The 16,016-nt window shown below is 40.4% G+C and overlaps 1 protein-coding gene across 2 annotated transcripts in view; it reads left to right on the top strand.

The window, feature by feature from the left end:
* Positions 1 to 16,016, top strand: part of LRCH1 (leucine rich repeats and calponin homology domain containing 1) — a 201,422-nt gene that overhangs the window by 152,865 nt on the left and 32,541 nt on the right. For both annotated transcript variants that reach the window (XM_003803360.3, XM_023508955.1), the window contains exons 14-15: positions 5,247 to 5,300; positions 6,003 to 6,075. In XM_003803360.3, the coding sequence (XP_003803408.1) occupies positions 5,247 to 5,300; positions 6,003 to 6,075 (127 nt within the window). The remainder of the gene's footprint in view (positions 1 to 5,246; positions 5,301 to 6,002; positions 6,076 to 16,016) is intronic.

The raw sequence follows: 16,016 nt of genomic DNA, 5'->3' as shown, positions 1-16,016 counted from the left end.
AGCCGTCATTGTTGTTTGGCGGGTCCGGGCTGGGGATTCGAACCCGCCACCCTAGGTGTACGTGGCTGGCGCCCTAGCTGGTTGAGCTATAGGCGCCGAGCCAGCATTTCTTTTCTTTAGGTGTAACATCCATTTTAGTGGCAGGTATTACATTTAGTTGTCAGGTGTCTATGGCGTTCTTTATTCCGGAACATTTCCATTACCTTTCTTTCGTTTTTATGATCACACAATTTTAAAGAACATACGCCTCCCTGTCTTTAATGGGATGCTCCTGATTTCATGTTTGTCTGATGTTTCTTCCTGATGAGCTTGTGGTTCTTCATTCTTACTTGGGATACTGTATAGGCAACGTTGTGTTTTTCTTAGGGTGTCACATCTGTGGGGGACACTGTGTCCATCAGTCCCTCACTGGTGATGTAAATTTGATCACTCAATCAAGGTCTAACCCCATCTCTCCATGATATAATTACTATTTTTTTTTCTTGTAACTAATAAGCAGTCTGTAAAGAGATAGCTCAAGACCTTCTTAGTATCTGGCTGCAGACCCAGTTTTGACTCTAGAAGTATCGGAGTACTGGGCAGACATAAAACTTCTAGAAAAAAGCTAACTCTGTGGCCTCTGTGATATACAATTGAATAGTTGTTCCAATAATTTTGTCTCCTATTAAAGTTTATAGATTACTGATTTTTTTAAAACAAAAACAGGCCTTGCTGCATGCCACGCCCTGTGCTTCATATTTTGTGTTATCATTATTTCATTTCTTTAGCAAATATTCATTTATTGTCGGCTATGTGTCAGGTACCTCTGTGGACACTAAGGAAGTAGCAGTGAAAAAACAAGGGGCTGACACTTAGTTTGCTTTCCAGACAAGGCATTGTATTGAAAGATAGGAGTTGCCGTGCCCAGTTCACAGGTGTAGAACATGGAGGTCGAGGAGGTCAGGTGATTGGCCGAGTCACTTGCATAGTAAAAGGCTGGACCCTGCTTTTCCACCACAACGTACTGCCTCTCCATGCCATAGACTACTGGTCATACTAAGTCTTGTCATGCCTAAAAATCATAGTGGCTTTGGGTTGCATCAAATCTTTTTTTTTTTTTTTTGAGACAGAGTCTCACTCTGGCACCCTGAGTAGGATGCCTTGGCTCACAGAAACCTCAAGCTCTTGGGCTCAAGTGATTGTCTTGCCTCAGTTTCTGTATTTTTAGTAGAGACGGGGGTCTCACTATTGCTCAGGCTGGTCTCAAACCCCTGAGCTCAAGCAATCCACCATCTATCTGCCTTGGCTTCCCAGAGTGCTAGGATTATAGATGTGAGCCATGGCACCTGGCCTGCATCAAAACTTAGTTAAGAGCAGATCTTGGCAAAAGAGAAGCCATGATACTTGTGTGTACATGAGCAATGATTCTAGGAATGTGGCTGGGTATATATTAAATATAGACTGAGCCCAGTTCATGGGCTTGTCTGGGTCTAGTTTTCATCTCATCTTTTAATCTAATAGCAATACATTGAATGTTTTTTTGTTGATGCAGTGATTTACTAGCCAATTTCAGTGGTTCTTGAGACTTGCTACTGATATTAAGCATTTTGGTGGTTTCACAGAGAATGTTTAAAATGTCTTGCCAACAGTGTTTTAATGTAGAACTTCCTTTCCCCATCAGCAAAGGTGAAGTGTGTCTTCCAAGTTAATTCTAGATTTTCTGAGTAGATTTTTATTGAGTGATTGATCTCTTTATTTCACCTGTTGCTAGTTTTTCTCCATCTTATAGCACAAACACTTAGCAATTTCACTCACAGGGGGACCTGACTCAGGACACGTACCTCATCACAGTGAGTAGTTAGTGAGGTTTATGAAAGAGAGGAAAGAAGGAAGGAATGGGCTTTGGGAGGCAGAATTTCAGTGTCCTGCTCATCTGATGTACAAACCTTTGGCTCTTAACTGAGAGCTCCATCATTTAGATAAACCGTATCTTTTGTTCTTCTAAATGTACTTCCTGGGCTTGTCTAAACTCGGCCTCATCTGACACTTTTCTGCTTGCTTCTAAAGCTTCATGGGGTTTTCCTGAAGCAGAACCATGCTTACCATCATTGTATTATGTGGGGGAAAAGCCCAGTGCCCTCCTACAGTAGGAAATTTGATTTCCCCTCAATATATCAATCATTTGGTCAGTTAGGCCAGCCTCGCTTGCTTCTAACATTGAGTCTGTTCCCTCGGCCAATCTGCCATTAAACCAGTTGGTGTCAAGTTGCAGCTCTACACGAAGCCCAGTGCTCATCGCTGCGAGGTCCTCCCAGCCACCTGCTACTGCACACGTTCCTCCTAAGTGAATATTTTCTGCTCTAATCCAGCACTTTACATTACTATGCTGTATACACAAGATGTACCAAGTCCAACCTACCGTGGCACCTTTATTTAAGCACGCTGCTTTGAAATGTTCTTGAACTTTTACTTTAGTAGGATTTGAAAAGGCACACACCTGTGTCCATGATTTCAGGAGTACCAGGAAGACACAGACCCTCTAGAAAAAAAGATAGCTCTGCTCAATCTCCGCCTGCCTTACAATGTTTTGTGTTATTTTAATAGAACATAAGATTTTTTAATTTTTTTCATTTTTGGTTGAATGAGAGTCTCTTTGGTGTAAGGAATTTTTACTCTTTATCTTCCTTCTCTGGGGCAATGCTCTGTCCTTGACAGACAGATCTCTATGATTTTAAAAAGGTGATCGGGGAATAGCTGTGCCTGGTAGAAGAAGGAAGTCACAAGGAGACGGAAAAGAAAAGAGAGCGGCCAGTGCTGTGGATGACGCAGACCTTAAAGATGATCCTCATTTCTGATTTGGTTATTTTTATACTCTCTCAGCATAATCCTGCATCAGTTAGCTGGTATTTGCTGAGTACTATGCTGAAGTCAGCCTTGTTTTTGGTGTAGAGGACTAGAGTATGAAGGCTATGAGATTTTCTTAATTTAAGGAGTTTTTTTAAATTGTGGAGGAAAGAAGACTTAGATCTTGAAAACGTTGAGAGAAGAATATGATCTGATCTGCAATCCTGTGTCTGTTTTAGGTGCCTGGGGAGGCTGGGGATGGAGAGAGAGTTTGTTTAAGGAGAGGGAAGTTAACTTAGACTGTTTGGCAGTTTGGGATGTAGACCTTGTACCAGGAGACCGTTGGGTCAAGACAGCATGACTGTGGGCAGTCAGCACAGGAAAGTGAGGCCGGGATTCTGGTGCGGTTTGTAATGAGTAGCACACAAGTATCTGACTTTAAACATACACCGTGTGTGGGTAGTGCCAGCATCCCGCCAGGAAGAATTGCGACTTGCTCGCTCAGATGTGAATAATAAGGAGGGTGTCTGGGGATGACAGCAAAAACTAGAGGGAGGGCTTGCTTCTAGAAAGAATCAACCCTGAAGTGACTCGGGAGCGGTTCTAAGAAAGCCATTTAATTGGATAGGGATATTAATGATATTTTATTCTAAAAATATGTTTTCCCTTAGATTTGTGTCAAAGTCAGGAATATTTTCTAACAGCATTCCTCAATGATGACTAGGAAGAGGCATCTTAAATTTACACCAATTTGGTGATGGGTGCAAGGACCTTTATATTAGCTATTGCCCAATTTTTTATGCGAGTGGATTAGTGGGGTTCTTTATGGCCAGATAAAGAAGGCAGACCTGGATACGATGAACTAGAGTGTGTCCGTGGGGTGTCTGTTGTTTCTCTGTGTCCCTTTCATGCTGGTTTTTTAGGATTTGACCATCAGCAACTGTTCTCAACCATTCCTCATTCTCTGAGTTATCAACAGGGACCATGTGGTCAGCACCAGGCACCCATTGACAATGATGAATTCCAATTCTGTAGTTCTTGCCCCAAATCCCTCCCCACTTCCCAGTATTCACATTTCATCTCCATGTCCCTAAGTTTCTCATTCTCTGCATAGCTGAACTGAAGCTGTCAACTTCCGCTTGAACTCCTCCTATATTCTCTGTGGTTTTGAGTGGTGCCACCTCCCACCCAGTCTTCTTGCTGGAAACCAGGATTTCATCTTGCCCATCCTCTGTGGCCAATTATGGATTCTGCATGCTTTACTGTAACAAAATTCTCTTAGGCCAGGAGTGGTGGCTCATACTTATTATCCCAGCACTCTGGGAAGCTGAGGCAGGTGGATTGTTTGAGTTCAAGAGTTAGAGACCAGCCTGAGCAAGAGTGACACCCTGTCTCTACTAAAAATAGAAGAACTAGCCAGACATAGTGGTGGATGCCTCCAGCTAGTCTGGAGGCTAAGGCTAGAGGATTGCTTGAGCCCAGGAGTTGGAGGTTGTTTTGAACTATGACGCCCCAGCACTCTACCCAGGGTGACAGAGTGAGACTCTGTCATAAACAAACAAAAAAAAAAAAAAGAAAGAAAAGAAAAGAAAAATTATTAGTAAGTTTCCAAAGCAAATTGATGTTGAACTGACAATATGCAATTTGCCCAGGCAATTTGGAGTTGAGACATGTATGTGTATTTATTAAAAACTCCCACTGTGGCTCCAGGAGTAGGGCGCCAGCCCCCTATGCCGGAGGTGGTGGGTTCAAACCCAGCCCGGGCCAAAAACTGCAAAAACAAAACAAAACTCCCAATGCAGTTCTGCAGCACACTGCAGTTGGGAACAACTGCCTCATGTCATTTCTAAAAACCCATAATTAAAATGAGGGTGGGAGCCGACAGGCTGCTTGGTAACCTAGAAAGGTAAGCTGATGTCTGCAGATACTTTCAAGTGAACTCTTTGCTCTGGGAAATCTTTTATCTTAGTTTGAGTAATACTTCAGTTGTATTTTTTCTATGAATACAGCTACACATTTTCAGAAAATGTCAGTAAGCCTACTTAGCTACTTAGCACAGTAACATATATTCATGGTGCGCTTGTGGGGCAGAGATGGGACAGAAGTTAGATGGAGTTTCTGCCTCACCTGTTTCATTGTCTGATACAGTGATTTTCAGCCAGTATGCCACGGCTCATCGGTGGGCTGTCAGGGGATCTTAGGTGTGCTGCAAACATTTTTAAAGATCATTAATTAAATTATTTTTGAAAGAAGGTGAAAGCACAGTAAGTATATTCTATTTTTTACTCTTTTTTTGATCAACATACTTTAAGTGTGATGCAGAAGTTTAACTATGGGTTCAAGTGTGCTGTGAGATAAAAAAAGGTTGAACAACACTGGTGTAATCGAACGTTAACAGTAGTTTTCCCCCCCCCCCTTTAAAGGTGCAAAATGATCTAATGTTACAGAGCAATGGGAGCCAGTATTCTCCAAATGAGGTAAGTTTCCTGAAGATTAACGTAAGGTGAGGTCTTTCACGAAGACTGAATTGGAATATCTTTTGCAGAAATAGATAATCGAAGACTGTTGTGATGAATGAGTTCATCAAGGAGGCTCTCGGGGAATCCATCTCTCTCTCAATACCTACCATAGCCTTGCCTGACCCTATTCAGAATTAAAGATTAATTTTTATAAGATGTATTTTTTAAACCAAACATGGAAACATCTTTACAAGAAAACAGAGTGAAAATTGCTCAAATAGGCAAAATTTAGAATGCCGTGAGAGTCAGCGTATGGTTTCTCTGTTGTTGAGACATCTGTTCAGTGTTATCTGTTTCCTCACCTCATCCTCTGAGTTATGAGAGTTTTCATCAGATCTTTTTAATAAAGGGGTGTGCGTGTGTGAGCTTATGCACACAACTGGGCTACAGGAGGATCGCCAGTTTCATATGATTATAAAATATTTTTAGAATGAAATATTTGGGGGTGATCCATTTAATAAAAAATTGAATGGGTCACCCCAAGACAGTATTCTGTTGATGATGCCATTTAAAATATTTGCAAAGTTTTTTTTTTAGCCAGTACTAAGGCACCAAATGCAAAATGATGGTGGTTTTATTATAATCTTTAAACATAGAAAAGCACACATAGTTTTGCTTCAGGTTTCCCCCTCCTAATTTCCTTTCCTTCTGACACCACAGATCAGAGAGAACTCCCCTGCAGTCTCTCCAACCACAAACAGCACGGCTCCTTTTGGCCTGAAGCCTCGATCAGGTAAAGTAAAGCGTTGGCCCATTCTTACATGAAATAACTCAGTGGTTTCTCTTGAGCCTTTTCAATGTCTGAATTATCAATGTGAACATCCTTGTCAATTTTGTGGAGTTGAAATCCTGGCATCAGAACTGAAGCCGGGGAGGGTTTGGAGCTCTGTCTCCAGTAAATCAGCTGAGTCCATGCTATCAGTAATGGATATCTTATTTTCTTTGGAATCAGAGCAAAAGAAAGAGAGATGGTGGGAGCCTATAAATGGGAAAAAAATACACTATTGAATATTTTTGCACAAGGAAGATAAAAATAGCTGCCCTTTTGCCCCAGTGTCTCCTGGTGCTCTGCTGAGTGAAAGGGCAGCCTCCTGCCTCCGGGAGAGTCTCCTTTCTAAGACATCCACATTGCTTTCTGAGCCTGGTGGGTCTATGATTTACTCACATACCAGGGTGATCGTATGAGTGTTCAGGAGTCATTAAAAAGGTATTTGGGGAAAACGTTATTTACTACATTTAAATGTTACTGGTTTATTTATAAAAGTAAGTGAAAGCAATCCATAGAATGTCTGTTGCTTTTAAAAAGAAGGATTCTGTACCAAAAAAATCTGGTTCTTCTGATTTCCTCATTTTTTTAAAGTTCTCTTGCTGTCTTTCTTCTTTTAGGTCATTGCTTTAATATTTTTGACTGTTTAGCCTACACTCACGACTAATGCTTTTAAGCAAATGCTAATAAAGGTTTCAGACTCTTTTAAGCAAAAGCTGGTAAAGAACTCACATGGTCTCAGGCTTTCCAGTAAGGCATTTTGACAACAGTAAAAATAATACAGATGTATATTTTGAAAGAGGGTGCCTGTAGGAGAAAACAAACAAAGGGTGATTCTTCAGGAAAGCAAACTTTTTTTTCATTCTTGGAGCTGGTTGATTGACAGGTAGCATATGGCCAGTCTACTGGTTTCCCGGCAGTTTGAATGGGCTGTAGGACAAAAGCCATTTGGTGTGACAAGAGTTAGTGGGTGTTTTATGGAGAGCCAAATCAGACACGAAGTTAGACTCAAATGGCTGACCTCTTTGTGTTTGGAAATATGCATGCATGACCAGATGTGGGCTGAGGGCCCCGAGCTGGGTTTCTGTTCTGTGGTCCCAGGTGTGTTCTGGGAGGAATGGAGGTGAGTCTGGGCATAGCTCATCTCTGCCTGCAGTGGTGACTCCCACCCCCCAGATAAGTATATAGACTTATCTCTATATCCTGAGGACCTCATACTGGGCTGCAGACTTTCTCCTCATCCTTGTAGGAAGTTTTGCACGATGTTAAAATATTTCATAACTGAAAAGATCAAAAGGCAAATGGGTCTCCAAAGAAGAATAGTCTTTTGAATGCTCAGCTTGCAATCGAGTCATACAGTCATGTCAGTGACTTTTTTATTCCTTTTATGGAGTCTAAACTCAACTTATCAAAGTTAAGGTTTGCATTGTTCTGGCACTGTGAAATCATTTCACATTCTTTGTAATGGTGAAATATAAATGGAGTATGGATTTTCAATAGTAGAAAACAAAAATCGTTTTCTTTTCAAGCTTTCCAGCCTTTTCTATAATGCTGACTCACCAATGTGGAAATCGTTCTAGCTGTTGAAAGCTCCGTGGAATTTGGTTGCTGTAAATAATACTGATTTATCTTCAGGAACATCATGTGGCATGTTGGAAATTCCTAAAACTAGCATTATTTGTTGGAATTTTTTGTCTATTTGATTTAGTGATTTTTAAATTGTATAGTATCTGTTTTTCACATTTTCAGGAAAATAGTATACACGGGTATCTCAATTGGAGATCATATGATTTTAAAAGATAGATTTTTGACGGAGTTGCGTTAGAATGCTGAAAGCCAATTTTTACTTTAAAATTAAGTATGTGGATCTATGCGATTTCTGTTATCAACAAACCAGACCGCCCAAATTAGCAAGCAGGAATAACTTAGATTCTTAAAGTAGGCTGACAATTTTCTTTAAAATCAATGTTTTTTTTTCTTTTTCTGTCTTTTTCCTGCAAAGAAAAGACAACTGCACAGACCAAAGTATTCATTCCTCGAACCATGTCCATTTATCTTACTGGATCTGCCTTATGATAGAATAAAAAATTGTGGAGCTATTTCCTAAATGTGGAATTGTCATATGTCTATGTACTGTAAAAATAACAGATGCTGTTTCATAAATGACTGACCTAGAATTTATTAAAATTGACTGATATCTATTGCTTAGTTGGGTTCATTGCTGGATAGACTCTACCAGTGTCTCCCAAATTGGGTTTTTTGTTTGGTTTTTACTGAACAACGGTGAAAACAACATTGAAAGTTATGTCGGCTCGGTGCCTATAGCTCAACCGGCTAAGGCGCCAGCCACGTACACCTAAGGTGGCGGGTTCGAATCCCCAGCCCGGACCCGCCAAAACAACAATGATGGCTGCAACCAAAAAATAGCTGGGCATTGTGGCGGGCGCCTGTGGTCCCAGCTACTTGGGAGGCGGAGGCAGGAGACTCGCTTGAGCCCAGGAGTTGGAGGTTGCTGTGAGCTGTAATGCCACGGCACTCTACCCAGGGGGACAGCTTGAGGCTCTGTCTCAAAAAAAAAAAAAAAAAAAAAAAAAAGAAAGTTATGTCTATAGCAAGGATTGAGGAAATAGTTGGCTGGAATGCATGACTGCAGACCTAAAAAGAAATTGTACATTGCCTTGGGGAAAAGAAAGCACTAACAGTCAAGAATGATGCTATAATAGTTTTATTTCTAAATAACAGATATATTTATACATACTCAGCTTTGTCCTATGTGACCCTATTTTGTGTGAATCCTATTCGCTAAGATTGTTAGTATTTAGAAAGTCTCTGAGAGAGGTATCTGGGAGCTTTGACTATTGTCTACTTAACCTGTGGGGACTCTCTCTTTCTGCTGACCTATTCATTAATACTCTAAGACTGTGGGCTTACAGAACTGTTAAGATTAACGATATTAACTGCATGCAAAGTGTATGTCGATGAGTACTAACACTCGGTTTTTATCATTCTTTTTATTCCATGCGCCATCTTTCATTCTTCTCCTATATTGTACGTTTGAAATTAAACCCTGTATAAATGAAACCCACTCTTCATTTCCATACAAACCCTATGCCATGTGTGAAATGCTGCTGCCCCTTTGGTTTTTCCTGGTCCTTGTGCAACTGTACGCGGACTGGCTCTCTGGCTCCCCTGCAGACCCAGCCCTCATTCTTCCTCCTATCTCCTTCAACACACTTACACAGGCACAGACATGGGACAGCTCTAGCTACAGTGTTCCATCTGAAGGGGACAGTGACAATGGTAGGTGACTTTGTACCTATTCTCTGATGTTCTCCTTAAGAAGCCAGTGAGAATACTGAACTTTCTGTTCTGTGCAGCTGAAGACAGAGTCTATTTGTCTGCATGCTTGATGTAAGAAATAAAGAGTAAGCCTGGAACACGAAGTCCAGAAAAGTGCATGTGGATTGTTCTCCAGCAGTTGGTCCAATACGGTTTAATGATCTTGAATGTTCTGAATTTATTTGGGGAGGACTTTATAATCCTCTCTGTCCCCGCCTTTTGCTTGGGTTTTTGGTTTGCTTGTTTATCGAGGTTTGGGGTTTGCACATGTGGATTCTCTCTGCCTGCTCCTCCATCTGAACTGAATGCTGTTAGAGTCTGATCTTGTGTCGTTTACGTTTACCATAGGAGAGTTTTAAGGTAATTAAAATGTACTTCTGCTGACCCTCGAGTGCTGCACTGAAAATGTTAATGTTGAAACATTTCTAAAGATGAAGAGAAATCATTTGCCTTCTCTTTTTCCTCAAATGATTGGCATGTTTTGATTTTTGGCACCTTGAGTGTGAGTTCTTCTATTTAATATTCATGAATAGTCACTTAGCCTGAGAATCAAAGGCAGAAATAAAAAATTGGGGACACTCAGCTGGGGTTACTGTAGATATCTTTTAGTGTTGTACCATTAGATATGTTCAATAGCCTAAGAGATGCAAATAAAGGAAATATTTTTAGCTAGGTGTACATACCACATAAATCTTAATCTCCATGCTAGACTGATGCTAGTTCAGATTTTTCACATTTTACTTTGAGATACAAAGTGACCGTGCTCATGTTAAATGGAGCAGAACATGTGACTTACAGGGACATTAGATGGGAAGGATTCCCACAAGGCAAAAGCAATGGGAAAAGATGTTTTCTGATAATACTTATCTTTTTATCCTTATTATAGATAAGACTTAGAAAATGTATATTTAAATACTTGCTATGATTTTTAGCTAAAATCCAACTAAAAATTCTTTTACCCTTTCATTATGAGGAAGGATAATGTGTACTTTGGCAGGTTAGTTATAAAAGCAATTTTAATATTTCATAGATTTCTAAATTTTTACACTGAAAATAAGTATAAGTAAAAAACAATGATCAGGAAACAGAAGACCCTTCTACTACCCTGTTTTAAAGTCTGGAAGTTGAAGAGGGCTAAATGGAAACTTTCTTGATAAACTTTCTTTGCTTCAAATGTTTAAAAAAAGAAAGGAGGGGACGCATTTTTGTTTTTCAGAAGGCATCGCTATTTATAGTCTGATGTTGTTTAAGGGAAATAAGGCTTAGAATGAAAGATTTATGTGTGGTTTGGTATTTCCTTAGGAATGGTATCTGAAACCAAAGGACTTTTTTCCTTTGTCTTTTTTTTTTGTTTGTTTGTTTTTGGAGAGTCTCACCCTTTGCCCCGGGTAGAGTTCTGGGGTGTCATAGTTCATAAGCAACCTCAACCTCAAACTCCTGGGCTCAAGTGATCCTCCTGCCCCAGCCTTCCTTGCAGCTGGGACAATAGGCTGGAGCCACTGTGCCCAGCCAGAGGACTTTTTTTAAGTTGGGAAAAAATTAGATATGTCCCAGCAGAATTTGTATCCTTATAGATGAACTGACAAAAACCAGAAAGGTGAGGTGAGCTGCCTGGGTCGCCCTGAGGGGTGGAGGTGGAGGTGAGGCTCCCAACTCTTATTTTTTTTTTTTGAGACAGAGTCTCACCATGTCGCCCTAGGTACAGTGCCGTGGCATCACAGCTCACAGCAACCTCTAACTCTTGGGCTTAAGCCATTCTCTTGCCTCAGCCTCCCAAGTAGCTGGGACTACAGGCGCCCGCCACAATGCCCAGCTATTTTTTTTTTTTTTAAATCATTGTTTGGTTGTAGCTGTCACTGTTGTTTGGCGGGCCCGGGCTGGATTCGAACCCGCCAGCTCTGGTGTATGTGGTTGGCGCCCTAGCTGCTGAGCTACAGGTGCCAAGCCGAGGCTCCCAAACTCTTACACCATCTCTACAGTATCTACATTCGTTCTACAGATGTTTATGGAGGGCACTATGTGGAAAGTGTTAAGCCTGGCTGTCTTCCTTTCATTAAAAATTCTATATTTCTATAAATAATAATCATTGTGAAAATCTTTCTAAAAATAGAATAACCTTGCACTAATTATTGGGTAGTTTTTCCCTCAGTGAAAATCGCAGGGATTCTCACGCAGCCGTTCTGCCTCATCACAGGAATAATAAAGGGATTGCTTCCTCTGTGCACCTGGCTACTCAGTCGTGTCAGACGATGGCTAGTTGTCATTGTTCCCTGTTTGCAATTTGTCTGTGATCTCCCTGGGCAGCAGAAAACGTTCTGTCTGTGCAGAAACTGTTGACAAATACTTGTGCACACCCCAGATCTGATCTTTTATGTCCCTCTTCATTCTCTTTGTTACATTTTTTTAACTTAAAGAAACGGTGCTGTGTGTGAGTCTGAGGTCTACGAGCTCGTGTCCACCTTTTATGCCGTTCTTACTGGTTCCTCTGCAGTGGAAGAGCCGACTCAGTGGCTTCTCTTGGCATTTCAAAGCTGATGATGACGTCAGTCTTGTTTCCTCATATTTTCTCCATTATTCCAGATCTGCAGCTACTTTTGCAAATCACCTGCGTAAATAAACATCATCCTATTACCAACTCAGCCTAACCTGATGTAATTCGACTTTCCTGTGTACATTTCAGTTATGATTTTTGGTAAAGGTGTAACTTTTATACCTTGCTCACTGCCTTGCTTTCTATAAAGATGGATCTTTTATTTCAGTTCCTTCCATTATTTTATTCCAATTTAAAGTAACATGTTAAATTCTCCATGTTCTCTAACCCTTGTTCTTCAAAGAGTAGTTTAAAGATGGCGAAGTTTCAGGAAGTTTAAAGCTGTCTAGAAGGTTCTCAGGGGTTGGAATTCCCACAGTCCCCAAAGTTCTGAGACAGATGGGGGAGGATGTCCCAGTTTGTCAGTAGGTCTCCCCACGCCTGGCCCTGGGTGGGGCAGCTCAGTTGGCTCTCAACCTGAAAACTTAACTTCTGCTCCTCCCCTCTCGCTCTTGTGTCCTCTGCCTGAATCTTTTCTTTCTCCCTCCACTTGGAAGTTAAAAACCCTTCCTGTCTTCTTTTGGATCATTTTTACTTGTCCGTTTGTGATGAATTAATAGGTGCGAACTTATTGAAAATTGATCTTTAAATTATCAGCAGAGAATGAAGGGGCGTATCCATCTTAACAGTGTGCAGACATTTTCCCTGATTTTTTACAACACCGTAGCACTGTAGGAGTTATTTCCCCCCGTACCAATAATGAGGAAACGGAGGTTGTGAGAAGCTTTTCTGTGCTTCTCAACTCAGGTTCCATATTAGAATCAATCATGTATTTTTAAAACCACAGATGCTTAGACACCACGCTCAGAGATGCTCATTTTTTTGTGTATTATTGAATGTAAGCCCTGATGTAGATATATATATTTTTATCTAAAGCTTATGATATTTTTTCAAAGCTACCATATTGTTGCTCTTGTCTCTGTTTATCTCTAACATTGTCCCCTGTTGGGATCCTTAACTCTTAAGGAAAAATCGAGAGCGAAATTTCCAAACCTCGTATTTCTACAGAGAAGAAATCTCTCATTGAGTTAAATTTAGGTAATGAAAGTTAATAACTCACACAGACTCTCTCTTATATGAAGAGTGCATTTCATGCAATAATTTAAACAATAAAGTAAATTTGGGGCAATTTTTAGAGCATTGGGCTTTCCTTCTTTGCTTAACTGAAAGCTGTTCTGTTCTTACAACTGGAGAAATGATTTCTTGTACCCATCTTTACAAATCTGAGAAGTGCCCATTATATGTTAGGGTGGATGCAGTTCTGAAAAAGACAGCCAAAGTCTCTGCTTTCATGCAACTTTTATTTCAAAGTCTAATGCATTCAGACCTGGAAACTGAGGTTAGGAGATTTTTCAGGAGAGGAAAAATTCAGGCCACTGATTATTAGGCGAGGATAATCTCTTCAAAATACTCTCCAAATAGACTGATCTTTGAAATATTTGTTTCACTTGTTCATTCAGCAAACTCATCTTGGCCCACTCACTGCTTTCTGGAGCAGGGGTAGGGTGTATAAGCTGGACACAGACATAAACTCCTAGCCATCTCCAATGGAGAGAAGTAGCACTGTACAGAAAGTGGTGTGTGCCACAGGAGACAGAAATGACTCCCAAGTTACAGAGGAGAATGGGAATGAGAGTGAAAAAAAAGGTAGAGGGAATGGAAAAATCATTAGAATTTGACTTGTTACCTACAAAGATGAATCGGATATCCTGCATAAACATACACAGCATTCCCTGCAGAGACTGTGCTTACCTTTTCAGCTAAATAAATTACATATACGAGTAAATCATTTCCATGCTTTAAATGTTATTTGACATTTAGTAAATAAACTAAGTTTAGTTTAAGCAGGACGAGTGTTTTTCCTTCATCTTAAATCACCTATCTCTCTGTCTCTTCCTTTATACACAGACACTTTGACTCTCTTTGTCACCCTGGGTAGTGTCCTGTGGTGTCATAACTCACAGCAACCTCAAACTCCTGGGCTCGAGCAATTCTCTTGCATCAGCCTCCGAAGCAGTTGGGACTACAGGCACCTGCTTCAATGCTTGGCTAGATTTAGAGAGGGGGAGTCTCACTGTTTTTGCTCAAGCAAGTCAGGAACTCCTGAGCTCAATCAATCTACCAGTCTTCCTCTTCCAGAGCACTGGGATTGAAGGCATGGGCCACCTCGCCTGGCCTCACTGTGCTCTCTTGACACTTTTTTCCTTCTTATTTGCACCTCAACAGTCATGGGTAGTATAATTTGAAAAACAGGTGCTCACAGTGAGGCTACTCCTTAATACTGTCTCATATCCTCAAGCTAAACTTCCCCCTGAATTAAGTAAGGGAGTTCTTGAAATTTGGTGAAATGAAAGTAAGGAAAATCAGAATAATTCTATCATAGATCAGTTTCCCAAAGCCTTGACCCAGACTGGTCACTAGATTTATTATTTAAATAGGACTTGAATGAAAAAAAAAAGACTTGTAGTAATATAATCAGAGCTACCTAATGGCCCCAGTAAAATTCTGCTGTAACAAACCCAGCAAGATAAACAACCACTTATGTGCTTGGTAGGCTTATTATGAGCCTACAGAGATTATTTTAAATGCTTATACATGTCATAGTAATTAATGCATTTAGAAAACTAGTAGTTATATAGTCACAATTTCCAGCAATGTTCACTTTAAAAGCCACAGTTCATGTTTTTTTTTTTTTTTTAACACTTTTTGATTGCTTAACATTCATAGGAAAAATGCCCAAGTGTGCCTGTTGTGTTTTTAAGCCGCACAGGAATTTAAAATGAAAAATGATGCCAGGAAACTAAAACCCAGACACCACTTCATGAGCCCGATAGCTCACACAGGGCTCTAATAAGGCGTACATACAAAAGCTCACAGGTCATTTAACTTCCTGATAGTTTAATATTCAGAATGAAATCTGCCAGTAAAAACATATTGAAAATATTAAACACATTGTATTAGATGAGATTACCCCCAGAAAAAAAAAAAGGCAAAGGAACATAAACCCTCCAAAGAAAACATTAGAAGTGTTTAAACGATGTTGAGACGCCCCCTGCTGGCCCACATGCATATTACCCAACTCGACCCACATTCCTTGACTTTTTTGGTAAATTTGGTTGACTTTTTCTTCTGAGGGTATGAATTCTTTCTAGATTTTACATTTTATATGTTTTTCTTCTAGTTGCTATGCTTAAATAGCTAACATGTTGTCACTTTCTCCAGTTTCTTCTAAGCTTCTTAATTTGTCAGACTTTTCCTCGTTTCCCTTTACTCTGTGAACTTTTCCTTTCTGCCTGGGGGCCACTCTGTCCTTCTTTTGCTGGCCATGGCTTTGTTTTTTAACCAATTGGTCTCACTTCCTGTGAGGTTTGGGTTTTGTGGGACTCGGCCACAGCCCGTCTGTGACATGCCTTTGGCTCTTTTTGCCTGTGACTTCCCTCGGTGGCTGCCATCACAGGTGCCAAGCCACAGGCTGACTCCCCTGTGAGATTCTGGAAGGTGAAAGGCCCATAGTTAGATCATCTGTTTCTTCATGAACTGTGTGTAAGTCCACGATTAAGATGGGTCAACTTTCTCATCTTCCACAGAGCATCAGAAAGTTGAATCAAATATCTTAGAACTGATCAGAAAGAAAATACTAAGATATGAGAAGTATAATGCATATTCAAAGACACAAATTGAGAGTAAAATTATATACTTACGCAAGTGCAGGATTTTTGATTATATAGAGTATAGACTCAAGTCTTTTATCTCTAGTATTATATTTGTAAACCATATTTATTTAAAAAAATTTTAGTACATTGAAGTAGTTCCTAACATGACCAATAGGCAGTGTTTTTCAGAGTAGAATAAAAGTTGCATATTCTTAGCTCGGCACCTGTGGCTCAAGTGGCTAAGGCGCCAGCCACATACACCTAAGGTGGCGGGTTCGAATCCAGCCCAGGCCGCCAAACAACAATGACGGCTGCAACCAAAAAAA

The sequence above is a fragment of the Otolemur garnettii genome, unplaced genomic scaffold (assembly GCF_000181295.1).
Source record: "Otolemur garnettii isolate 467f Iridium unplaced genomic scaffold, OtoGar3 scaffold00297, whole genome shotgun sequence".
Taxonomy (NCBI): domain Eukaryota; kingdom Metazoa; phylum Chordata; class Mammalia; order Primates; family Galagidae; genus Otolemur; species Otolemur garnettii.
The sequence above is the reverse complement of the archived record's forward strand: the minus strand, read 5'-3'. Positions and strand labels throughout refer to the sequence as shown.